We start from the raw sequence: 27,907 nt of genomic DNA on the forward strand, positions 1-27,907 counted from the left end.
GGAAAGCAGAGGCTTACTTTGACATGTAGGAATCTACTGCACGCTGAGTGCAAGCGGGGCTTTAATTCAGGCACATTAAAGTAGCAGTTATTCGTTTGTATTCTTTAAAATTTAATGTCTGCAACAGGAAGTTGTGAAACTTTAAATACTGTGAATATCCATTTTACATTGTTGTTAACGTAGCGATTACAAGAAGTTCGAGTACTGAACTCGTTTAGTTTATAATTCTATAAACGTTCAATCAACACGCAGATCTCTCCAGGTCCAAAAACTCAGTGAGAGAAAGATAAAATCTTATGACTGTGTCCTCTTTCAGCTAGCTGTCAAGTGTAGCGTTAAATCCACAAGATACACAAATTAGACACAATTTTTCAAGTACTTTTATTTTAATTTACAATACAAACAAATAGAAATCATTTGGCAGCCAAACCATGACTGAAATGGGGGCAAATAGGGAAAATAAAATTAAAACGCAAATGATCAGAACAGCTTATTTATTATTTGTGATTAATCAACATTACTTGAGTGCGGTTCCAAAACCAAAGTACTGATAAAGATAGCTATAAGACCTTCGAGAGCTGGATTTGGCTTACATTTGTATGAGATTCAGTGAATAGAGACAGAAGCGTGTACTTGGTTATGGAGCTATGGTGAACACTGAGCAGCCACGGGGGAGGCTGGCGTTAAAAAAAGCACTCTGTACTGCCGCCCAGCCTCAGTTAGGTCATCACCGAGCTGAGCTAACGTCACAGGCTGGACGAGAAGCCTTAAAGTGGAATAAAAATTAAAAGTAAAAAGCTAAGAGGGTGAAGCTATGACCCTTCTGAGGTTCACTCAGCAGCAGTTTGACCTTAGCTGATCTTACATTCACATTGACTAGAATAAATGGTCTTGTTTATGAAATGTTTTCACACAGTCATAACGTGCATAATAGCGACGATCAGCGAGTGAATAAGCCTCGATTAAAAGACAGCTCCTCATCCTTCATTTACGGAATATTCAGTAGATCAATTTTAGAAAGCAGTACGATTTTATAAATAACAGCAGAACAAAATATAAGGAACAAAACCATGATGATCTCTCCTTATCCACGTGCTCGGTTCCTGTACAGCCTATGGCAGGGACTGTGTTTGCAGGAGAAACACTAAGATCCAAACATGATAAAAGCAACATGTGGTGTATCGGTAACTGTGTGTGTGTGTGTGTGTGTGTGTGTGTGGACGAGCACATCCAGGCTTATTGGGACTGTGTGGAGTGTTGGGTGCACTGCAGGTCAAACTCAGCGTGCACTCTGACGTCTCTTTGGTTGTGGCTTCATGCAAAACTTGCAGCTTTGGAAATGTAGCCTCCTTCAAAAGGCACACATTATCTTCTGTCAGTATAACCACAGCTTAAAAAAAATTATCCAAGGGTTCAAAAATATATCTTTGTTGTAAACAGAGTTTCCATTCATTCCCGCGTTCTTAGATGTGAGCGTTATTCTCCAGAAGCGTGGCAACGTCTCATCGTGGTTTTGATGCTCTTTTGAGTCCTCAGAGTTTTTTTATGTGGTGGGTGAGCGCATTCGCCCTTCACTCATAGTCCTCTCCTGCCGTGGCGGCCTCCAGAGCAGCGAGAGCCTCTGCCACCATCGAGTCCGTGATGCTCTGCACCTCCTGCTCCTCGTCCTCGCTCTTCGACACCGAGATCCCGCTCTCCATCGTGGAGACGTCGGGAGTCTTTGTCAGCGTGAGCTCGTCCCTCGTGCCCCCTGAGGACAAGCTGGTGTTGCTGGTTTGGATGTCCACTGACAAGACGCTGCCCTCATCCCCCGTGTCACACGGGTACTCCGGGGTCCCTCCCACACCCTCGTCTATCTCGTCTGCTGAAAGCTCTGGGCTGCTGAGCCGGTGCTCGGAGCTGGTCCATCCGTTACTCGTCGCTTGGCTCCTCTGGATCTCGTAATTCTCTACGCTGGGGTACACGGGCACCTGGCTCAGACCTTTTTCCTGCGTCATCCATTGCTGCCCCACCCCTTGTGGCTGGATGATGTAGAGCCCTCCCTCTGTCGGTGGTATACTCCCCTGACGGTGCAGTCTTTGGTTGACATGGTTGTTGTCAACTTCTAGTTTTAGTGTGCTCTCATTGGACTTGCTGTAAGCCATGTTATGAAAGCCATGCTTCTGCTTGGCCTCACCATATAGGTCTCTGTTTGGGGCCCCGCCCGGGCGGCGATGGGGCTGGTAGAGCGAGCTGCCTGTGGAGTCGCTCTTCCTCATGTCCACTGGAGCTGAGGGGTCGTAGACGTAGCTGTGAGAGAGCAAGACCAGAAAAGTCACTGCTAGAGTTACAATGGTCATAGACTGCTCAAAAAAATATAACTACAACTTGATCACGAGGGTAAAGAACATGCTCAGGTAAAGTTCAGGGGTATCAGTCTTTATTGTTAGGAAGGAGAAACCACTTCACCTGTAAATCGCTTTTCAGAGGAAACAAGACAACCCCCAAAAGCGATCAGCACATCAATATGTATGACTGCAGGGAGGTTCGCTTTGTCTTAATGCTATGGAGGCTATACAGTCAGGCGCGGAGAGCTGGACATGACCGCAGAAGGGCATCAAACCCATCAGCAGGACCAGTGTCTGCTCCTTTGTGTAAACAGGAGCAGGAGGAGCACTGACAGAGCCTTTCTGACCAAACAGACTCCACGAGGGAGGCGTGAAGTCCCCTTTAATAGGATGTATGCTCAGATTAGCACGATACAGCTCAACTGCTTCCCCCAACCCAGTCATGCTGGGTTATGCTGCAGGCGGCATCACGTTCGCCACGGCATCTCCAGACTCTTTCACTTCTGTGCTTGGTGTGAACCTGCTGTCGTCTGTGGAGAGCGCAGCAACCACACCTACCTGTTCAAAGCCAATCAGTCAGTTGGAAGAAAGTTGGCTTAACAGGAGTGTTGAGGGAAGCAACATGGCCTGTTTTGGACATGTCAGGGAATTAATAACACAAAGCTAATAAATATGCTAATAATAATTTCACATTAAAAATCAATAATAATGTCTAATATTTTTTTATTTAATTATTAAGGTTAGGAGCACAGGTGAAAGGATGGAAGTACTGCCTAGTCAATCAACCATTTTGAAGCCTGACAGATGAAGGCTGATGGTAAACTTGAACCAGTGTAAACAGTACAGTATCTCGCTCTGACACGAAGTGCTGTAGAAGTATTAAATATAACTTTGTACTTAGGAACAGTACTTGCGTGTACTTTAGTGAGCTACACTTTGCCGCTGGGTTTTAAATTGCTAATGTGACAAAGTAAGTGTTTTAAAGAGGTCACTGTGGGCTACAGACACATGTGAGAGACATCTTTTGTAAACCTTCAACGACTAGATGTAGTGAAAACACACCCCACAGTATTTAAAATGCAAGCTCACATTCAGTGTCATTTTAACTTCTTATTTAAGCACAGATGACTTCTGACTGCTACAAACTGAAGATGAATTTCAAACTGCTAGAAGAGCGACTCCTCGGTTTTAGCCTGCGGATCACCATGGTGACAGACGAAAGGGCTTTCAGTCAGTCTGACGGGGCTCCTCGGGTCAGATGCGCCGACGGCCACATACTGTACACTGACAACGACAAGGGTACTTTATTGTGCGGCCGCTGCACATTTTCAAATGCAACGTGATGTCCGGGGCGTGCATGCTCTCGATGTTTACAGAGGCTGCCTAGAGCCTCAGCGGCGGTAAGTTCTGCACTGCTCATGTAAATGTCAGATATATTATGCAGAGCGTTGTAGGAAGGAAATGTGCACAGGCCTGACTGCACTCCTCTTTTGGGTTTAAAATGTTTAGTACTCCCTTTTACTTCCAGATGTTGGTTTATGAGAGGCGAACAGTGGAAGACACACAGATGTTTAGTCTTTCTGTTTGACTGTAAGCTTAAAAGCTAACCTTAGCATAAAAGAAGTGTTTCTTATACAATTAGCTTCCATTCAAATAACACATCAGGCTGAAAAGTAAAATAAAGAAATTGTTTTAGGAGAAATAATGTTGGCTTTCTAACGGTTAGCTCAGCCGGAGGATGCTAGTTTAAGGTCTGTTTGTTCAGTACGAAGGTGAAGTCACAAGGCAATTAGCCTAGCTTAGCTTAAAAAGCAAAACCTAAGTTAAATAGTCAATCCGGTTGTTCAGTCTGACGTCACTAGCCGTGTCTGGGTCTAAACTCCGCTGCAGGTCCATATATCAAACGATCACTATGGCATTACTGAGAGTTGAAAAACTGTCTAAAGTCTTTCATCTTTAATAAAATGATCAGCGTTCTGCTCTACCAGGTGTAACAATTGAGTTTAACATCCAGGCATCCATGAAAACGGAATTTATGACATTTAACGGAGTTAGAAGTTAGCAGGAAGTTAGCTCGCTAGCTTCTATCTAAATACAATATAGCATGTCCTGACTGCGGGGTTTTGGAAACAAATTAAAACGTACAGCTCTGTTATCACTTCCAGCATAAATGAAGACAGCAAACTAAACAGCAGTGACGTTTGTAGGGTTACTGAAGTTTGGCTAGCTGGTATATAATGATGTGCTACGTGACCGCTAGCGACACAGCTATGTTAGCATAATATAAACAAGCTAACTTTTTTACCACTCGTTAAAAGTTAACGTGAGTGTTCTCGGTGGTCAGAAACAAATGTAATCGCATGGCAGGATGCTGTAAAAAGACCAAACTTCAGCCAGGAGAACAACTGAGATAATCCATCCACAATACGAGGTTAGTCATTCATATACTGCTGCATGGGCTGGGCTGTAGTTACATCCTAAGGTTTTAAAAACTGAGCTTAAATAAATGATTAGCGGTAATCCAAGGGAGGTCAACAGTGATCACTGACTGTTTTAGGAGCTTTTTGAGATTAAATAGAAGAAAATACAAAACATTAAACATGTTAACAACACAAAAGCCATATTAAACGCAGAAGTAGGATTCGTCACGTCATCAATTAACGACCCGATTACGCCAACTTCAGAGAGAAGAGTAAACAAATTCCTCACAAATCAACGCTGTCGCTTTAAATTAAGTATAAAGTAAATTAAATTTAACTATAATCAAATGGGGTTTTTTTTGCTAATGCTAGATTTTACAAGATGCTAACTGTTAGCTAACTTCTTATATGCAAGGAAATGTATTATTGTGAATTTTATTCCAAGTACATACAAATAAAGTCAAGTGTTTTAGAAAAAGGTGCTCAATTGGCTCTTTGGGGCGAGTGATACCGAGTTAAACAGTGGCATTGTGACAAATCAATTTAACAAACGTCGTTTTCAATCAGAATAATAAAATGCCATGAAAAGTAACACCGACACATTACATCGCCCTCATGTGTCCCTGCCTCATTTGATGTTTTTGTTGAACATTTGCTCTCACCTACTTTGCTATCCCTGCTGTGAAATGACTTTCCCTGTGTATATCGCAGTGACACGTGTGGCCAGAGATTCGTTGATGTCGTCCCAATTCCTCAAAAGATGCTAGAGGTCAGCAAAGGTCTGAGACTAATTAAAGCTCATTTATGGCACAGTAAGTATCCCCTCGCGGACATAACGACAACCTGATACCTCCACTTTGAAGGATGTTCTTACAAGGACACAAGGCAAAGTAGTAAAAGCAGTACAAGTAAAAGACGGCTTGCTCTCACGCTCACGCCTCGACAGGTATTACAAGTGTTGGCGAGGGTGGGGGGTTTGCGGTGGGGATGGCATAACAGTCTGTCAGACATCGCCTGCTGCGAGCAGCTTGTGTTTTTCACGCCCATATTTTCTTCATTTCATGTGTTTTTTCCTCCACCCTGCCAGCCTCCATCTTTCACCTCTCCAGGAGCTCCTGTTCCAAAACAACCTCCTCCTCCTCGCGTCTCCTTCAGCGTCACCGTTGTGTAGCTGCAGCTCACTAATCTTCTACAGCTTCGCACTTGACTTCTCCTTCATTTCAGCATCTTCCCTCAAGCTTTTCTCACCTCCCGCCTGCTTCGTCTTAAGTTGTCATGTTCACTTGTCTCCGTTTTTTTTTTTTTTAATCTAACCCTCCTTTGGCTTCACTCTTCACTGTTCAGTATTCAACATGAGCTCAAGAAGTCCTTAGAATTAAGAAGATAACTTTCAAACGTGCAGATCGATTAAATTGCAGCATTCTGTCTTCCCTCCCAGTACGCAGACACACAAACACAAAGCCACCTGCCTACGCGGTTACAGTCACACACGTGCGCTCACCCACTGACTTAAGCACCTCTCTCTCACCCTGCATCATTTCCTTCTCCCCTCTCAGTGGAAAGCTGAGAAAATGAATGTTTTCCATTTCTTTTGCTCCTGGGCAGCACCGCTGCCAAGGTGAAATTTGAGGTGTACTTTCAGAAAAGTGAGAGATGCACAGGGCGTTTTACCACAGAAAAAAAATATAATTCATAAAGCTGGATAAAAAGACTTGCGGGGGACGACGACAGGACGCCTATCACCAGAGAGCAAAACTAAATAAATGACACACTGCTCAAACTTTCTGGTTTTGGTCTTTTGCTGGAGTGGACGGCCAAAAAAAAAAAAAAGAAAAAAAAGAGGCAACATATTCTTTGCATACATGTTGCTCAAGTTGATTCTTCAGAGCGCTCGCTTTAGAGCCGATGACGATCATTCACAGGCAGTTCAGTGATTAGACACGTGCACAAGCACAATACTACTTTCCCTCATGTGCTACAGAAATTAAAGCTGATTGCATCTGTTCTGAAATACAATGTTGCAGAGGTGCCTATAGATTTTATGCCAGTGAAACCATTAGAGCTGTGATGAACATCCTAATCTTTTCAATGTGAGGCACTTTGTCCTCTTAAGTCAGGGGTGTCAACCTCAAATACACAGTGGGCCAAAATTCAAAACTGGAACAAAGTCGCGGGCTAACATTAATATTTATTGAAATATATTTATTCCTCCAGATATGAGAATGAATCTTTTCTTATGGACTCAAACAAGTTTTGCTGAAAAACTGAATATGGAACAAGCAAAGCTTAATACTAAACAATATATATATTAGCTGTATAATACCAGTAGGCCAGCTCTAATAGTAATTTGTTATGGCTTTGCGGGCCAAATGTAATTAGGCTGCGGGCCAAATTTGGCCCGCGGGCCAGAGTTTGACACCTATGTCTTAAGTGGATGAGAACTTCCACCTTGCACTGTGAAGTTCAAAGGAAATACTCCAGCGAAGGGTTCGCAAAGCGTGCACGCCCAAGATACCCCGATCAAAGATTTCTCCATTCATGCCGACTCCATCCACCACAATAAGTCAGACTTGTTTGTGATTGTTCCTCTTAGATTTGATGAACCACTCCTACTGCTGATCCAGTAATCTAAAGGCCCAGCCATGCCAGCCCCCCTCCCCAATCCTGTTAATCCCAGAAATGTGACACTCCAGACAATTACAGAGGAATGCGTGCTTGTCACAAGCATTCACATATGTATCTTTTGACATGGGAAAGAAAAAAAAAACAAAAAAAAAAAAACAGCTGTGTAGTGGGATTATGACTCTGGTATGTGAATAGCTGTGTGCACATTCATTAATCTGCAATCAAGGCCTTATTTCTCTGCCCTATTCTGTCTCCTCGATCGCCTCACAAAGCACAGTGATGTCGAGCCCTGACAACGATGTCGTGTAGGCTTTAATGACTAGGCAGCCCGGCAAAAAAAAAATTAAAAAAAATACAGTAACATGGAGGTGAAGGCTATCGGCATATCGACTCACAGTTTGTACTAAGTATCCACATGGGGCTCGCAAAGCAAACGTATTATAAATAGGCCTCTCACTATCGGCATGAAACAGACAAGAAATCATTAAGTGGCCAAGAAGACATTAGAAGTGGCACTGACGAGTGACATTGGGAAATCAACAGTTAGAGGTTGTTATTGAGGAGCTGTTTAGAGGTATATGGAGACCCATTAGAGTGAGTAAAAAATTAATACTGTATTTTTGGACCATAAGGCGCAATAAGTGAAACAAAACAGTCAGATAAGTCAAACTTTACTCAACTCATTCTTCTTGCTTCCTCCACTTCTGTACCATTGATTCATTAATGTTGAATTCTCTCGCAGCTGCTCTATTCCCATGTTGTTGCAGTATATTAATGACTAACCTCGTATTGTGGATGGATTATCTCAGTTGTTCTCCTGACTGAAGTTTGGTCCATTTACAGCATCTTGCCATGCAATTGCATTTGTCTCCAACCATCAGGAAACCTCACATTAACTTTTGTCGAGTGGAAAGAAGTTAGCGTTCATCCTCCAGCTTCACTGTGTTTATGTTATGCTAACATAGCTGTGTCGCTAGCGATCACGTAGGACATCATTATATACCAGCTAGGCCAACTTCAGTAACCCTACAAACGTCACTGCTTAGTTTTCTGTCTTCATTTATGTTGGAAATGATAGCAGAGCTGTACATTTTAATTTTTTCAGAAATCTCTCAGTCAGAACATGCTATATCATGTTTAGGTGGAAGCTAGCGAGCTAACTTCCTGCTAACTTCTAACTCCGTTGAATTGAATAAATTCTGTTTTCATAGATGCCTGGATGTTAAACTTAATTGTTACACCTGGTAAAGCAGCAACACTGATCATTTTATTACAGATGAAATAATTTAGACCGTTTTAACTCTTTAACAGTGTTCGTTTGACTTTGGGACCTGAAGCGGATGGAGTTTTGGACCCAGATTACTCAGTGAGGCTCCTGACTACGGTAGCCGTAATGCTCTGACAATTTATCAAGCGGTGCAGCTTCGTAGCTTAGCAAGCTTACTAAAACAGTTTTTGACAGATTTTTGATTGCCGTGTATCAAGTAAAATTGGTTAAAGGTCAGTAAACACAACCAGAATTCATACATAAGGCACACCGGATTATTAGGCGCACTGTCGATTTTTGAGAAAATTAAAGGATTTTAAGTGTGCCTTATAGTGCGGAAAATACGGTATATCATATATGTGGGGGTTATTTTCTTAGCTGTTCTGCAAGAAAAGATCAGGCAATCCCCGTTCAGCTAGTGGTTACACCAAGACAGAGTGAGAAAAAAAGTGGGAGACAATTATCTGAGTGAGCATTTTATATAGCTATAAATACAGCTAAAAGTCACAGCGTGATTAACTTGTAAATAGTGATTTTTTTTTAAGTGATACTGCAGTTGTGAAACCTGACTTTATAACCCCTGATGAAAACCTTGAACATTTCCAAGAATCAACCCTTTTAATAAACGGAAACAATCAGCTTTAAGATAAAATGCACCCACTGGAAAACCCTGTGCCAACACCAAACTGTCTAAAATAACATTTTGGCCTATTCCAAAATCAAAACTCCTCTTTTTACTTTAGTCAAATCATCTTTTTGGGAAGAAAAAGAAATTCCTACTTGTATGAAAGTCTTTTAGTTTTGTAGCGCATGACACTACTTATAAACCCTTAGCAAACTCAAAGTGACCCAACAGGTAAATATGGAAGTGGTGTGACATCTTTATATGGTTTTCTTGTAATTCTTTACACACACACCCTTCCTGGTAGAGCAACCCTTCCTCTTTCTCTTCCCTCCTCCCTCCTCCTTTTCTCCGTAACAAGAGTTCTTGAGGGAGTTCTTGATTACTGTGGGGTTTTACTGAGCATCAGTGTTGTGACAATATACAAAAAGGACGATGACTGCGTAAGACGGAGAAGTGGCGCACAAAGAAAAGAACAGAAACACAACAAGAGGAAACACTTCTCACCTTTTAATCATCCGGCAGCATTGGCACCCCATTTGGCTAGCTGTGTCGTGGAGCTGCAGAGAGACATGAACAAAGTTATCAAAGTTTAATCACACAGACACCCTTCAACTAAACTGAGCACGCAAACGCTCAGGTGTCAAAACATGCACATATCGTTTTCACCGCAAGGAAAGGTTGCAGTTTACTATACTGGACACACACACACACACACTGCTGTGGATCGGACCGTTTACCACCTCTGACATACCAATGGGTTTAGGAACCAGAGCTTTTTCAGGGCTCTCCTGAAGATTTCACCCCGTGTTTTTGCTCTGCCCTTGCTTTTGGATGCTATTAGAACATCGGCATGAAAACTCTGTCTGCCTGAAGTGCCGATAGAGATGTTATTGCCATTCATCACTGTTGTGTGAGTGTGTTGTACCCATGTGCAGGATGAGAGTGACCTTTTCTCTCCTGGTGGTATGTTTCTTCAGGCTTTGGCATTTCATTGCCTGGATAAATAATTAATCACCGAGTCTTGAACGGGCTTGTCTGAACGCGAAGGAGAGAGGCAGAGATCGAGGGAGGTAGAGGACACTCTGTCTCTTTGGCGAGAAAAAGGAAAGGCTGCGTGGCCACCTGAGAAAACAACTTCTCTTCCTAACCTTACCTCTCTGACCTTGCTGCGCTTTATTTTTGGTTCTAGCTGACTCCTTCGATCAGAATAAGCTCCACGAGTGTAATGTGGTGACAGAAATTATAGGGTGACACTGGCGCAGAGACACATTGTCAACAAGGAATTAATTATAGGGGATAATGTCTTTGTCATTGCTGAAGAGAAAATTGTACACCATATCATGATGTTAGGGAGTAGCATAAAAACACTGCTGGACTTCATTTAAACGATCTGTCTGGTGTTATAAATAGCAGGCGACAGGCTGGAGACCTGTCCGGGGTCTCCCCCGCCTCCCTATGATAGCTGGGATAGACTCTAGCGCCATCCCGGGACCCTGAATTGGATAAGTGGAAGAGAATGGATGGATGTTCCTGTTCAGCTTGGAAAACAGTAATTTTTGTAAACACAGAAAAAAAAGATAAATAATTTAACATGTACAGTAGATGCAGTTCATATAATTGGACTTGGATGGAGGTAAACTTAAATGAGTTGGTGGGATTCAGCTAAATAAGTTGGAAGTAGGCCTCATTGAAGCAACCACTTGATCCACTTTTACTGCTGTGATGGCAGCAATTCAAGGTTCCTGTTCTCAGCATTACTATGCGATAACATAGTATAACATAACATGATTACTCATCAACTCCAGGGATATCATTATTCATTATGTATTCAACGCCAAAACATTCTGCTATTCTTAGAGGAAACATCCCTGAACGGGAAACCATAAAAAGATGTGGCATGAGGTCACCTGGCTAGGAGTTAGGCCCAGACTGGCAATTGTTTCTGACCTCAAAGTCTATCGTTCAACGGTTTGCAAAATAACTGCAATCTTAATAATGAACGCAGAGACACCGCCAACACTTTGCAATCAATCTGAGTCGGTCTGTGCCGATGAGCACAACTCATCTGCAACGTGCCTCTTTACAACAGGAGACTCGACTTAGCCGGTTGCCAACTGGTTGTGGTTTCAGATGCTGACGTCATTATGCTGTTCATTATAGATTCACAGATACCTTCGTGTAACTTTTACTTTCTCTATAAAGATTTTGCATCTTTGCTCAGGTAAATCTAAAGAGCGCGTGGGTTTTTGGGCTTTTAGTGATGGAGAAAAATGGGTGGTGCTGGATTTATAACCCAAGACAAAACCAGAGCATCGCTGTGAAATGAAATGCAGCACAGTAGTTTTAGTTTTACCTCAGTTATCTTGTTTTTATACATTAAAAGAAAGCTGAAAATAAAATCTGACTAATCACTCAGCACTAGTAGACGACCAACCTGGATACCTGGATAGGGGCGATCGTGGCTCAAGAGTTGGGAGTTCGCCTTGTAATCGGAAGGTTGCCGGTTCGAGCCCCGGCTTGGACAGTCTCGGTCGTTGTGTCCTTGGGCAAGACACTTCACCCGTTGCCTACTGGTGGTGGTCAGAGGGCCCGGTGGCGCCAGTGTCCGGCAGCCTCGCCTCTGTCAGTGTGCCCCAGGGTGGCTGTGGCTACAATGTAGCTTGCCATCACCAGTGTGTGAATGTGTGTGTGAATGGGTGGATGACTGGATATGTAAAGCGCTCTGGGGTCCTTAGGGACTAGAAAAGCGCTATATAAATACAGGCCATTTACCATTCAACCTACAACAAGCATCACACTGGGATCAATTTATTGTTGTGCTGCGGTCATTTTATGATTTGTTCACCATTAGAAACCAGCATGGAACACATGAACGTGCCACCGCTCGGGCAATCTGTACCCATTACTCCTGAGTATTTTTAAGCTGCAGTAAGACCAGGCTTGTATGATGTAAAAGGTCTCAGGTGCTGTGGGACTCGATACATCTTTGTTCATAGTCCTGAAAGAAATGAGCCAAGACCTCAGGTGGACTCTGTTTGGAGTATTGCTTTGAAAAATGCTTGTGGGACCGGCAAATTTGCTTCTCGTGTTGGATCGATTGAAGAAAAGCAAACAAGGGTGTGTTGATTTATATAATGGTACAAGCCGCCAGACAAGCAAGGCTATCACTCCATCACGGCTGGGTCACTCCTTTTTTTCATTCCCCCACCCCGTTTTTTAAGCATGCAAGCCGGCATTTTTTGTGGAAAAGCAACAAAGCATGACTTAGCTCTCCCAAGACGTCTAATTATCCTCCTACAGGTCTGCTGCTGTGTGCAAAGACATATAAGGAATCCAGAGCCAGAGGTGGGTGTACGCACTGAGCACGCAGGAAAAAAAAACAACAAAAATCTCAGCATGCACACAGAATCAATCTCGGTAGCACGCTCTCGTCTCAGAGTGGCCTCTGTCCTCTTCTCTCACGATTTGAGGTGGGCTTGACTTTAACATGGCTGAAGCCATCTCCTCAGCAGCAATTCATCTACATTTTCATGGGGACCTCTGACACATTCGCAGCTACTTATGAGAAAGCCAAGGGGGTGCAAAACGCTGAGTGCAATTCATAGCGGCAGAGAGGCCCAGCGGTTTGACAGACTGCGCTTTAAATAGAGGACTCTGTTTCACACACTGTTGCTCTGGCGAGCACCCGCCCTGCCGAAGTGTCCCTTATCTTCTGGAAGGGAGTGAGAGAAGAGGTAATTTCCCAGCGGGTTTCAGGAACTATCGCATTAATGGAGAGCCAAAGTCACTAGGAGCCGACTTTTACAATTACAAGTCACATTCAGGCAGGTCAATAATCATCTGACAAGCTCCTGCTCTCAACCCTCCGATCGCTCAGGCTGCTGGATGTGCAGCCTTCTCCCTCCTCCTGTTTTCTTGTTGTGCCGTGGCATTTCTTTCCTTGTGCATTATGTATATTCCACATCTCAGAGACTTGTGTCTGCTGATTTCTGCTCTGTATGCCCTCGAGGATGTTTTAATGTGCTGCAGTCTTGCAGGCTGCTGGGACTCTTTGGGGAGCATCCTCAAACTCGGGGCCTCCTCTGCCAAATACTGTATCTGTGCAATAAGTGGTCCTAAATCCTTCTGCATAATTGCATCTGTCTGAATTGTTAGAAATTCATTATGTCTATGAATAACTTTAGCACATTCTTGGCACCTCGTTTTAACTCCAGATTAAAAACAACAAAAAAACACAACAATGTGGGAGCACATGGATTATAAAGTGCTGTGACAGTGGACTAATTAAGGTAATTACTAACTTCAATTTGACTCACTCCTCTGTGTTTTTCCTGTATTAAAAAAAATAAAAGCCACATGTGGTAAAATGAAGATTTCAAACATATTTCAGTCAAAAGATTTTTTTTTTTAACTGAACAAACAACAAGTGTTACCGTCCCATGGCTTTGCGCCGTTTCGCATTCTTGTTTGACATTACCGAGTCTCTGATTACTGTTTTACTTCACGGTTACTCTAATGATGAAGGTGTGGTTTAAACATTCACCTAGTACGTAAAAAAGAAAAAGAAAATGCCAGATCACATGTCTCGGGTTGTGTCAGGAGGGACCTGCTGTGGTGACCCCACAGTGACTAAAATGTAAAGTGTTTTATATTTTATATACATGTGGTATATATTTTTCTATTAGCTGTAAACAAGTTTGCAGTGATTTTGTTGTTCTATTGACACATGGCGATAAACAAGAACACTTACTTCTGTACAATATAACACATTTACACACAGGCTAAGTTTTTATATTTACTCTTTGCTTTTTCTCAGACAGTCAAACAACACTGAGCCAAATGCTCTGTTTGGAGACTGCTGATACTTGCTGCATGCTAAGATTTTTGTACAATTGCATAACTTAATTCTGCTTTTTTGATCTGCTGCTCAAAAGATAATAATTTCCATTAAGTGCAATATTAAATTCACCACAAAGACAAGACAGCACAAGATCTCAAAAATATTTAGCCCTGCAGTCGATCTCATGACTTTCCCTCTCATGTGTCAAATCATGGGAATTGGAAATGGTTAGGAAAACCTGAGAGCGTGATGCATGCCACACTATTTTTATGAGTATTATTTTCAGTCCAAATATTTTTAATACTCCTATAGTTTGGTTGGTAACCTAGAATCAAATATCCCACAATTACTCTGGTTTTGAGATGAGTTTTTATGAGAAGCCACACAAAACAAAAACATCCGAATCATTTAAAAAAAGCCCTCAAATTAAGGTTTACAGTAGGTTATGTAAACTACTGAGGAAAGATGTTGAAATAAAGATTCAAACAAACAGTAGAAATTCTGACTATTTCTGTTTATTCTCTCCAGAGGAAACTTACACCTGAGGGCCAGGTGCCTGTATATTTTGCTGTTTTGGTTTACATCCAGGGAGGACACACCGTCAGGCGGAATGACTAATGGCTGGCTGCCTGGGTCGGAAAAAGCTGTTTTGCATCAGAATGGAGTTGGGTTGCAAATTTGCAAGGCAAAAACTGGTTCTAGGTTGTGTCAGTGCTGACAATGTGATTGTAGTGTTACCTGCCTCGGGCTACTCCTTCTGCTGCTAGTCAGCACAAACGGCTCGCAGTCAGAGGGGAACTAGTCCTGCCGGCCAGAGATGACACAAATGCTTCTTAAAGTGGCAAAGGGCCGATGAGTAACTCAACGGTTACGTCACAGCTCCGATAACTAAGAGACATCAGCATTAAAGCCCAAGACAACTCCCAAAACCCCGGCTTACAGAAAACGACCAGACAAACACGATTAACAGGGCAGGCTCTTGTATGTTCAGGCTCCTCGGTGTCTAGTTGCCATGCTGTGTTTGCAGAGTAAATAGGCACTGATACGCAGGGAGAAGGGAACAAGTGCAGTGCACATCCGCGAGTTCCCATCACTATTATGTGTTATAAGATCAACCTTTGGTAAAGCAAATCGATTGTTTTTAACGTGGTGCACGTGACGGGCAGTCAGAGAGTCGTTTCGACTGTTTTTCTTTTTTATGCAAAGATTTTGTGTATGTGAAAGTTGTCACTCGAAAAAGGATCGCCCGTCTCTTCTTCTCAACGTTTAAGAAACTTTACGGCATCACTGAGGCCACGCTTTGGCTTCAGGGTCAGCCGGGGGCACTGGATTCATCTGGGAGGTGTGGGAACGACCAGCAACAAACACCAAGTCACTAAAGACAGGAACAGAGGTCAGACTGATGACCCAGCAACTCAAAGATACGCCCACACAAGCAACCGCTACCACAGTCACCTGTTCACACGCCGTGCAACATGTCTTGAAAAATGTTGAGCTAGAAATGAAAAGTAGTGTTTCATGTTAGATAATGATTCCCTCCCATAAACAACACAAAGGACTGATTTTACGATATAGTTCAGGAGAAGCTATAATTATGACCTGAGTCTTTTTGGTGTTTAAAAAAGGTTAAAGAGCCAATCACTAACCTGAGTTAAATTTAGCCGCTATCGAGCTCAACAGTTGCTGTTTTAGACTATTTAATGTTAGAATAAGCTGGCAAATGGCTGTGTGTGATGGTGTATATAAATATATCTGTGTGGTTATTTTCAGAAGAGATTCCTGAAGTGTCAATCTACTACATTTATTTTCCAACTGTAGTTTCTAGAAAATTCTTCAAATATTTTATTTTTGTCTTCAAATGAAATAAAACTGTGGTTAGCACTGTGACACCATAGCAAGAAGGTTCCTGGTTTGAATACCAGCATTGGCTGGGGCCTTCCTGTGTGTAATTTGCATGTTCTTTATGCCTTTGTGCCTCTGGGCTTAGTCTTGTAGTCCAAAGACATGCATGTTAGGCTAAAATGTTAAAATGTGACTGTGGTCAGCTGGCTCCAAAACCAAGTCAATCCCCAGACTCGCAGGTTAAAATGCAGCAGAAAACGTGTTTATAGCCTAGTAGAAAAGTTAGTTTTCCTCTGTATAGCTTATTACACCCTTTATTAATATTCATACAACTCATTTGTTTAAATTTAAATATTAAGGCTCATAACTGATTAGGGGGGTGGATGCTTTGGCTCAAAAATATGTGCAGCCACTGGTTGTTGTAGCTTTGAGTCATACAAGTATCTGAGATGGACCTCGAAATCTTGCTTTTTTGTTGTTTTGCACCAATTTCCATTAATTTATTTGAAGAATAATCTGACTTGGTGTGCACTAAGAGTCCTTATACTTTTTTTTTTTCTTTTTACAGTGAATGTTAGGTAATACTACTAAGCACGTGTCTTTGACTGTTGGCTTCAAATGAACCCCCGATACTCAAAATGCAAGAGCCGAAGTTTCCAAGCAAGAGTTCAAAAAGTAATAGGGAGGCTCTGTTCGTCTTTTCTATACATGTCCAAAACACACGCGCAGCATGAGAAGTACAAGTGATGGAGCTGAGGTACAAGCCCATCTGTAACGAGCCTTTAAACCCTCCACCAGGCTTTACAGTTAGTAACAGACAGAGGTGTGGACTCGAGTCACATGACTTGGACTCGAGTCAGACTCGAGTCATTAATTTTATGACTTTAGACTTGACTTGAAAAAATGTTCTAAGACTTGTGACTTGACTTGGACTTTTACACCAATGACTTGGGACTTGAATTGGACTTGAACCGGTTTACTTGAAAAGACTTGATATTTTACCCCAAATATAAAATTTAACATGCATATTATATGGAGATTGAAAATGTGACGTCATTCACGGGTAGAACCGCAAAGGATTCTGGGAACTCGTGGCAAGCGGTACTAGCGCACGCAGGCTTTCAATTGAAATCAGTCACACAGCGATAAAAAGAAACACAAAAATGTCAAGAAGCTGTTGTATTATTAACTGCAATAGCCGGTCGCATGACAGCCACGGGAAGCCGACGGGTAAAGAGATCGGTTGTTATCGGATTACGTCGTTGAAGAGAAATTGTTCGAGCCATGTTTCCAAAGTAACAAAGACGCGACGGATGGTCTGGATTGCAGCCATTCAAAGATCAAATATAACGTCCCAGAACACTCCAGCTCACAGGTTAGTCTGCTCCAAGCATTTACACGAAGGTCAGTGTTTTTTAGTAGTTAATGCGTCATTTTCATAACATAATTAGTGATATAGGGTACAAGCAAGTCTGGCGCTGAACAGAAATTGTCGCGCTATGCTCCTTTGTTTATTGTGCATAAATAGTGCATTGTCCTGACACAATATTGCGTTTCGCTTCTGTTATTATGGTACATTGACAAAAACATATACTTTTATTCACAGGATAAAACAGGTTTTTTGTATCACTAATTGCCCAGTACGATTACAGCATACAGTATTATTGTCACTGCTACATTTCTGTGATGCTACCAGAAATTATTTCCACTACTAATTAATTACCGTTGAGCTCAAAGGTCCTATTAATAAACGGTTAACGAATGTGTATTTATGACGACAATTTGTGAGACTGGTAAACTTATGATACGTACGATGGTCTTTCGTTCTACACGGTGCATTTCAAGGTCCTGCACCCATCTGTCGGTAAACTGTACCTGGGCTTGTTGCAGTGACCTGAAGTTACTAAACTTCATGAGTGTATGCACTCACTCCAAGAACCGTATGATTATAAATATGCATATAAATATGCTACGATGAGATAGCTGACTTCATCTAACTAGCAAATGTTGTCCAGGCTACGTTGGTGATGCAGTTTTTTTTTAATGTGTATGATATTTTTGTCATGCGATTTTAAAGCTGGTCCTACAACCGCATCCAAGAATAACATGCAGCTTATCTCAGAACTGTCGGTGAAAATTATTCTTGGAGCTAGGTTTAATTGAGCTGCATTTTAAAGAGGTGCAATTTCACAATTTGTGTATATTTTCTAAGTTCACTATTTTGTCATGTGTTGAGAAAAACACAGATTTAAAAATTACATGGTCTAATATTTACATTTAGCATAACTGCAACATTATTTTTTCGTTTTTTTTTTTTTAAAGACTCGAAAGGACTTGAAATTCAAAGTTTCAGACTTGTGACTTGACTCGGACTTTTACACCAGTGACTTGAGACTCGACTCTGACTTGCCTGACATTACTTGAGACTTGACTTGAGACTTGAGGATAAAGACTTGAGACTTACTTGAGACTTGCAAAACAATGACTTGGTCCCACCTCTGGTAACAGACTCATTTCAGAACATCCAAATGACCAATCACGTTCCCCTGGAGACTTTCCAAACTCATAATGAGACTGACGATTCAATCTGTGCATCAAATGACTATCATTCATTCAGATATTTGCCATTGTTGGCTGGCAATAATAGTCCTTTATCTGCTCTCTGTGCCACTCAACAGATTATATATTGCTCCTGTTTTTTATGATAGGGAAGATCGTCGAACAATTACTGAAGGGGAGAGATATTTCAGCTCAGGCAGCTTGGCTGGGCTCCCATTTTTCTCGCTTTCTGGGTTTTCTTCAGGGGAAATTGAAACATTTCATCTTGGAGAAACAGGTGCAATAAAGGTGAGATTGCTGTAGAGTGTCCTCTAAATGTGGAATGGATTGAAATCCAGGGGATACCTGAAGAACTGGCAGGCAGAGCCATTTGTGAAGGGTTGCTGGAGGTGGAAAAATCTAATCTGGAAAGATGAGGCTTGAAATAATTCTTCCTACAGAAAGAGTCGGGTTAAAGGTGATTTGACCTGTTCAGAGTTTTGTTTGGAAACGGAAGGTATCGTCTGTGGGTGGAGGAGTTATTTTTATAATAACACGAGATGAGTGGTTGATACAACAACTGAAAAGGTGACTTGTACTCTCTGTATATAGGGCAGCAATACAGCAGGTACCTTGATTCAGGGAAAAACAGCTAATACAATTTTAAACCAGTCAAGTCAGGAGTTAGAGATGAACTCTAAATGTCTGTTTTCATTTCAGCATTTATAAAAGAAGTAAATAATTACAACTCAAAAGTTTCAAGGGGCAGAAACACTAATATTACAAAGTTTACAAGCAGATGTTGATTTAACCTATCTGATAACTCATTGCTCACGAGTCGCACAGGCCTAGAGACCGGCTGGCGACCGTTAGGCAGCCATTGACACTGCTTTCCATCCAGTTGGTGAGCAGTTGCTGGTAGTCCTTAGCTGAAACTGGTTGCACAGACGTTCAGAGTGCTGCACTGAAAAACGCCTTGTGATCGCTTTGACAGCAGATTGCCTGCAGTTTGCATGGAAGATACCAACTTGTCTGCAAACCTTCACCAGCTGCTCATCGAGCAGTAGTGAAACCTGTAAGTGCAACACAAGCCAAAAACAGAGACAGTTTGCCTTCACGAAAAAAAACATTTGAAACATGTTTGTTTCAAGTGCGTTCATCATTTCCAGTTTGCATAACGGGGAAAACACATTGTAGTGACCAGAGTTTGCCAGCTGGTAGCCGATCCACCGCCAGTCGATCGCTAAGCCTACGTGATGGAGGCATAATAAGTATAACCAAATTCACAACATATCCTATAATGTTTTAATGAATACTGTAGAATTGGTATGTTGCTAAGATATACAGGAAGCTTACAGCAACTCAGTTACATTTCACCAGAACCTTTTTCTTTAACAAATGAGGAACATTTTTTAGAAACAGCTACCAGATCAAATCATTGTTTTCACGTCTTAGTTTTTATTTGAATTGCACCATGCTATACGAGAGGCTTAATAAAATTTTAATTGAATGCTATTTCCACGTTAAAATCATCAGATGTGTTTAATACTATAAGACACAAACTTTAAAAGACAGACAAAGGTGTCACTGTTGCTGAAACCCTACCTCAAAACACAAAAACCTCTTTGAGATATCCTTCCCCGAGTGTCATATATCTGATACCATCAGTTTATAACGTAGGGCTGAAATCCATCCACAAATCGTTTCTGTTTCAATGAGAGTTTAGTTGCTGCTCCAAATATTACACATACCAACACTATAGCCAAAAATACTGGTAGACAAGGGTTGGATACCAGAACAGGGAGCTGGAATAACAATAGGGGTTTGCTAATAGGCAAAGTAAACACCCTGTTTGCTTCTCTGCTGACAGTCTTTGAACAAAAATTCACAAAGGTACTGCCTGAGGTGCAGATATGAATATTTCTAAGGAAGGTTTCTAATGAACGCTCCAACAAAGAGGCCGAGTCTTTTACAGACAACATGCTTCTGTTGCTGTGTGAGTCCAGTCATCTGATAGATCTCTGAAAAGTCTGCCTTATGTAACCTGTTTGTCACATTATAAAGTCATAATATAATATAATAATAATAATCTTGACACTTGCTCCGGGCTAGTTGAGTGTTTCTGTGCATTTAGGCTCAGTGAGAAGGGCGATCGTGTTCATGCTGGTGACACTGGTAAGGTGTGGTGATGGGAAAAGTGGGCCAACTGGTCTGACATTCATCTCTCTGACTGTTATTTCAGTTTGTTTATTTTCTCTGTCTGCAGTGGATGTTGTCATTGTGCACATTTCCATCACTACGATCCACGTCATGTATGTTAAAATGTAGACGAGGGCTGCGTGTTTTTCACCTTTACTTTCACATGTGTAATAAAATGAAACGATTATTTTATTATCTAGCGTATATATCATTATCTCTCTATTTGTACTTCAAAAATGTTGGAAACATTCATCTAAACTCAGAAGTCAACTGTGATGCTTTAATTCAGGGATGTCATACATGGCAGCTTTTCCTATTGATTAGACCTCCTTCATGGCCAATTATACTACAAAGTAATTAAGTATAGATGAACAATAAAATGATAGAAAAAGTTCCAGTTTCTTCCCTAGAGAAATGTTGGTTCTTTTTACATTTTTCACCAAACTTTTACCAAATCTGTTTTTAGGTTCTCTGATAGCTCTCTTGGTTGAGCAGGTGACCCACGTGCTGAAAAGCTGCAGGGCAGCTGCATGTCATTCCCCTGTGCCCTGTCCTTGGTTTCCTGCCTAATAAAGGCTAGAAAAGCAATTTTATTGGATTTGACTGATGAGTTTTTATTTCTTGGATCACGAGGACCTTAAACACGGCTTGTACAGTTACAGCTCACACCCTGTTCATTGAGGCAGGCGTTTTAAAATAAAATGCTGATATGAAACAAGACAGCCGCCCAGGTGTGAGTTGGCCTAAGGGCCCGGGGCATGGGACAGATATTCTTAGGTTTTACTTTCAAATATCAACAAAGACATTTGAAAAGAAATCTTTTCACTTCTAAACAAATACAGGGCGACATTTGTTAGGTTTTCATCAGACAAATCGCAACGGCTCGTTTCACATCAGCCAATTAAACCTGAGTATACGCGTCTTGGTTCAGAGGTTGTTCAGCAGAGGAAGTAAACATTTTTCTCATATTTACACCAGAAGTCTACGTGTAAAATCCTCATTTATCATGGAAAAGTTAACCGACAGGTCACCTGGAACTCATGGGTGCTCTTTTTTGCTTCACTACAGAAGTGTTCAAGTTTCTCAGTCAGCTTATCGCTGGCAGATCGTGAGTAAGCAGTTAGACTGAGTTCACTGAATGCAGCAAATACAATTTCTGTTCAAAGTAGAAAAAGCCAGAGCTGAGAATTTCTGCTTGTTTTATATCTCCTTGAAAGCACAGTTGATTTCTATCAAGATTTCTTGATTAACCTATACAAGGATGCTGCATTCAAGAGCGTCTGTGGCCTTCGGCCTTGAGCTGATGTCATCAGATGGTGCCCAACTTTCCCTGGGTGTTTTGACCCTTTACTGTGACACCCTCCAGTTGGTGACTCAGCAGTGGTGGCCAAATCACTGCCAACCACCCCCGGGCTTCCAGCACTCCTCCTTCCATTTATACCAAACCAACAAGGGCTCTTTCTGCTGCTTCCCCAATCATGCACATAGTTGTATTTTGCTTATTCCATGAAACTCCGAGTGCAGTGAGCACCGCACTGTGGATGCAGACTGGGAAACCTGTACGGAAACAGCCACGGTTGCCACCTTTTGTCTGTACAAACCTGGAGGTCGTCTTGATATTTTAGGCTCTGCCTTTCATACGCTTCACAACCTTCAAAACCACAAGCTGCTTAGACAGCTCTGTCCAGACGACTACGTCAGGCTTGTCTGGATGATCATGTTCCATCTTACCAAGTTAATGATAAGCCAATAAAATTACAGCTCTCTCTGTTGATAGAAGTCAATGTAGCATCTTTCTCTCTCACCTATATGACAGTAATTATTCAAATAAGATGTTCTTTGTTTAATTACACTTTGGATCTCGTGTTTACGTGAAAACAACAATGATATATCGGTCACTGTTCCCTCAACTTACAGACAAGCCCTGAAACCCACCAAAAATGATACTGCCTGTGGACACTGAATGAATATCAGGGTATTCATATATTTGTGTATAGCTCTAAAGGAAATGTGTGACAGTTTTAATCACTACACACAGGCACAGATAAAGCAGCTCTGTGGACATGCTGATTCAGTGTGGACAGTGTGTCAAAACCAAAACACCAGCAGCCATTTGCTGCAACTGCTCTTCCCGAACACAAAAAGCAAGAGATCTCAGAGGGATCGAGACAGGAGGAGTGCGGTGCTGTCATAAGACTGGACTGCTCATGACAACTGTGACTGCAGTGTCACCCTCGCTTTGGCAGTTTGAGCAGGTGTGGGGCAGTGAGATAAAAATGGCCCTTTTATCACCTGAACTTTCAAGCTTCAGTCTGTGACACGAGATCATTTCCTTGCTGTAAAGCAGAATAATTCGTTAACTCAAATAGATGAATTTAAAATGTATACACAATATGGGTGCACCTGCTCGTTAACATAATCATCTTATCAGCAAATCACATGGCAGCAACTCAGTGCATTTAGACAGGCAGACATGGTTGAGACGACCTCATGAAATTCAACCTGAGCATCAAAAAGATGAAGAAAGGTTTGAGCTGATCCGAAGGCAACAATAACAAATAACCACTCGTTACATATTAAGACATGCAGAAGAGCATCTCTGAAGGAGGGGCAGCAGAAGACCACACCTGGTGCCACTCCTGTCAGCTAAGAATAGGAAACTTAGACTACAATTGACGTTCAAAGCATGAATCAAACCTGTCCTGTATCAGCAGTTCAGGCTGCTGCTGGTGTAATGATGTGGGGGATAGTTCGTTGGCACACTTTGGACCCCTTATCGCCAACTGAGCATAGCAGCTTTTACGACCACAGTGTACCCATCTTCTGATGGCTGCTTCCAGCAGGATAACGCTTCATGTCACAAAACTCAGATCATCTCAAACTGGTTTCTTCAACATGACGATGAGATCACGGTGCTCAAAAGGCTGTGACGGCTTAGAAATGATCTTTAAATAAAAAAAACAGTATCTACGATAAATAATGAACTAGTCATAATGGCACTAAAGCCGAAATAAGAACCACCTTGTAGATTTGGAGACGTAACCATCCTGTCAGATACCTGTATCACACACATTAGAGTTAAACTAAACTAAACTAAACTAAACCGGATCAACAACCGATTCCATTTTGCTGAGCTGCGAAGCTGCTGACTTTTATCACACACATATGCGTGCACGCCTTAAAACAAACATACTCCCAAAGCAATACTGAAAACAAAGCAATTATTGACTGGATTTCCTCATAATCACCAGCGACTGTTGTCACCCTCTGCATTTCCCCGCTGAAAGGAAACTGTAGCCTTCGATAAGGTGGTCAATTTAGGCCTCTTATCTGCCCGGAGGCTTTTAAAATCAAGCTGAAATGTCAATACGCTATTTTAAAGTCGGTGTAGTGTCCCATGGCTTTATCCTGCTTTTCATAACTTGCTATACAACGAAGATGAGATAACCTTGCACACCTGATAATGCTTCCCACAGAACTTTTGAGCATTTCATCAGTATTTTCTGCAGCTCGCACAAAGACGGGACGAACTCTTCAATGTGTGGCACGAGACAGACAGAGTCTCTCCTTCAAAGTGACACTCTGGATTTTGTGTGTTTGACAAGTGAGCTCGGCTAGCTGACGCTGAGGTGGCTGATTTGAATGAGCCAGGTGTGATTAGGCGAGTGTATCCATGGTGAGTTGTCAGGGCAACCCATTTACGTGAAGTCATTCCTCATTAGCGGACAATCTCGGGCATTCTTTTCACGTTAAACTCCACGTACGGCCTGCTGTGTAAACAAGTGCGTGCACGATCACACAACGTGTTAGCGGCGTGTCATTGCAAAATATGAAAATATCTCCTCTAATTTTAGCTGCGAGTGCATGCGTGTGTGTTTGCGCATGTGTAATATGATGTGCTGTGTACAAACATCCTTTTTGTGATGGCCTTGGGCGGCAGTCTGATGAAAACAAGTCCTGTCTCCTCTCTAATACCCAGCAGCCCACACTGATCAATAGCTCTCCCTTCGCCTCGCTCTCTCACACTGCGCACAGACCTGCTGCTGTTTTTCCTCCCGTGGATCCTCCTGACCCAGGAGCCCTCCACAGCGCTTTAGCAAGTAAACAAGCCCACGAAGAGCCTGAGAAGAGTTCAGTTTTAAATAACGCACAGCCAGCCAGGCAGAACTGAATTTAAAGAAGTTCAGCTAATAAAAAAGTGGACCAAGGCCTGCAGCTAATATGAAGTGTTTTCATTTTCCCCACGGTGATGTCTTCAGATGTTATTCTTTTATCTCTAAACCACTACAAAACTCAGAGATTCAATTTACCATAAACTCAAGTTTTCACACTTTTTATTTGCTTGGTTAAATCACAATAATCATTTCCTGCTACCAAGACTGCTGCAGATTAATTTTTTTAATCTGTTTTCATTAACCGTCTCCCTGTCTCCTGATCTCTTTCTATGAATTTACAACAGAAATAAACCTCTCAACTTCAAGAGGGTTTTTACACCTATAGGCCATTTGCTTGAGTCCAAATCAGTTGATGAGTTTCAAGTGAACTAAAAGGCGTCACTGCAAACCACGTGAGAACATTCTGTCTGCTTACTGGCCAGATGTGTACGAGGTCAGAGCAGGAAGAGCTTATACTGGAAGAAGGTGCTGTGTTCTGGACTATTGAACAATATGGAAGATGTACTGCAGACATTCTCTGCTACATCCCAGAATGCAAAGCATACCTGGCTGCAGGAAGGTGTTAAGCCCAAACATGTGTACACCTAGTAGTTGGTTTCCGTCACATTCACCCATAAAGTAACCCTTCTGGGGTTCGTCTGGACCCAGACTGCAAAAACCTCCTCTCAGCTGTCACTCTCTACACCCGAGTGCGACTACAGTGTTTACATCTGCATAAACCAACTGCACCATGGTGCACAACAGGAACACTTGAAGTGCTCTTTTTCCTTTTGACTGATTTTTAAGTTGTTTTGTGTAGAAAAGTGAGAATTTCCTGGTGCCCAAGGTGACCCACTGTGGGTCAAACAAAACAAGTTAATGATTAAAAAGCAGGGACTGGCACATGTGGGATTTGTGGAGCTCCTGCTGCTGCTCCGTTCTGGACCTGTGCCGGTGTTTTTGCCCTCTCCGTTCCTCGCAATCCTTCCATTTGTGTTATCATCATTTGCTTTTCGCGTGCACGATATCTCATATACTTGTGAGCTCGTGCAGGCACCCCTTTTAACCACTGATACGGACTTGGACATATTTAAAGTGACCAAACTGTTGATTAATTATTCAGTATAATGAATCGTGGTCTTTGCAGCAGCCCGAAGTATCATCTTGAAATTAATAAATCAAAGCAAAACAGATGAAATGAATGTAAAATGCACACTGGTTCATGTTTTCTTGATGATTGTTGCCCTTGAACAGAAGTCAAACATTTGAATAAAAATAACCCTCTTCTATAAAGAAAATAAAGGCCAGATGCACATCCAGTGACAGGGCGTTCAAAGGAAAGTCAGATTTACACAATAAATGTTAATGATAAACCAAAAACAAACAGACCACAAAGTACACAAACACTGCACTGCCTGCTATGGAACAAAGTTTTGCTGTATAGCTACTCTGACAATAAAGTCTTATCTCCCAAAGGCCAGATTTACATCAATGGTTTATTCATCAGAGGGTCACTATCATTAAAGTAAAGGCTTCAGATCATCAGCTAGCAGGTAATAATAGATCAGCACGCTTTTATTCTGACTGTATGGTGGCAGAGCATGACAAACTGGTCTTACATAGTCCTGATACTCCCAAAATGTTCTTTCACTCAACCTCAATCTTTCCATCAGGCTGCAGATTAATAAATGCTATCTACCTGCTATCTTGCTAGCAAATACAGAGGCTAGCATCATGTGAACTTTAAGTGCTGCCAATGATCCTGATGACCCTTTTGATGGATTCTCTAAGGGCGTTTTCACACCTACAGTTAATTTACTGTGGTCCGAATCAGAAAAGAAAAAACTCCAAGTGAGCAAAAACACATCACTACAAACCTCGTGATTTCGGACAGTTAGTTAGCTCATTGGTCGGAAGTACAACAAAAGCAAAAACAGGAAGAAAGCAGTGTGGCCTGGTGGATAACGCAGAGAATTCTCATTAATTTTACAGCCAGTTGCAAACCCATAGTGACCGTGCATGTACATTTATGTACTCAGGACTTTTTTATTACCTCAGAAGTTAGCATGCTAGCTTCTATGCAAAGACGATATACCAAGTTCTCAGTGAGAGATTTCTAAAATCTGCTAATACTTTAGACTTGAATAAAAGACAGAAAACTGAACAGCAGCAACTTTGGAGGGTTTTTGAGGTTGGGCTAGGTGCCATTTAATTGTGTGGTACTTGGTGGCTAGCTACAGAGCTAGTTAGGATAATATAAACACATTAGCACAGGGGTAGGGAATGTTAGTCCTCGAGAGCTGGTGTCCTGCAGGTTTTAGATCTCACCCTGGGTCACCACACCTGACTCAAATGATTAGGTCATAACCAGGCTTCTGGAGAACTTCAAGAGATGTTGAGGAGCTAATTTAGCCATTTAAATCAGCTGTGTTGGATCAAGGACACATCTAAAAGCTGCAGGACACCGGCTCTCGAGGCCTGTAGTTCCTTACCCCTGCATTTAGCAGAATGAAGATGGAGGATGAACATTAAATTTGTTCCCCTCAGTAAAAGTCAATTTGAAGGTCCCTGACAGCCAGCCACAAATTAAATCACATGGCAGGAAAAAGACGCCAAAAACTGAGCCAACTTCAATCAAAAGAACGGTCGAGATGATCCATCCACAACATGAGGTTAGTCATCAATATGCTACTGCGTGGTCTGGATGACTCACTATGAAAAATTCCAGATCCTAAGCTTCGTATATCCACTCAAAATCTTGATTCACATCGCGAGCCGGGCTGTAGTTACATGGTGGGGTTTAAAACCATGACCTTAAAGATGTGCTGCGCATGAACAGGTAAAGTTGAAAAACAGAAAGGCAGAGGAAAAACCACAGATTATTTTTAGAGTCTTGTTTATATTAAATAAAACACGATAAAAGCCTCAAGTAACGCAGTAGGAGCCTGGACACAGAAGCACGGTTGACACCTCATCACTTAACAAGTAGGCGGTACCCTGCCACGTCCCAGAATGCAAAGGTGTTTAAATTATACTTGTACGCCTCAGTCCACAGCTTAGTGCAACTCCC

General features: G+C 42.0%; 1 protein-coding gene across 3 annotated transcripts in view; it reads right to left on the reverse strand.

Annotated features, from left to right (window-relative positions):
* Nucleotides 1–357: 357 nt before the first annotated feature.
* Nucleotides 358–27,907, reverse strand: part of LOC113018778 (uncharacterized) — a 29,977-nt gene continuing 2,427 nt past the window's right edge. For all 3 annotated transcript variants that reach the window (XM_026162152.2, XM_026162153.2, XM_026162151.2), the window contains 2 exons: nt 9,769–9,821; nt 358–2,289 (listed from right to left, as the gene is read on the reverse strand). In XM_026162152.2, the coding sequence (XP_026017937.1) occupies nt 1,572–2,289; nt 9,769–9,800 (750 nt within the window). In that variant the 5' untranslated portion in view covers nt 9,801–9,821 and the 3' untranslated portion in view covers nt 358–1,571. The remainder of the gene's footprint in view (nt 2,290–9,768; nt 9,822–27,907) is intronic.

The sequence above is a fragment of the Astatotilapia calliptera genome, chromosome 3 (genome assembly GCF_964374335.1).
Source record: "Astatotilapia calliptera chromosome 3, fAstCal68.1, whole genome shotgun sequence".
NCBI lineage: Eukaryota > Metazoa > Chordata > Actinopteri > Cichliformes > Cichlidae > Astatotilapia > Astatotilapia calliptera.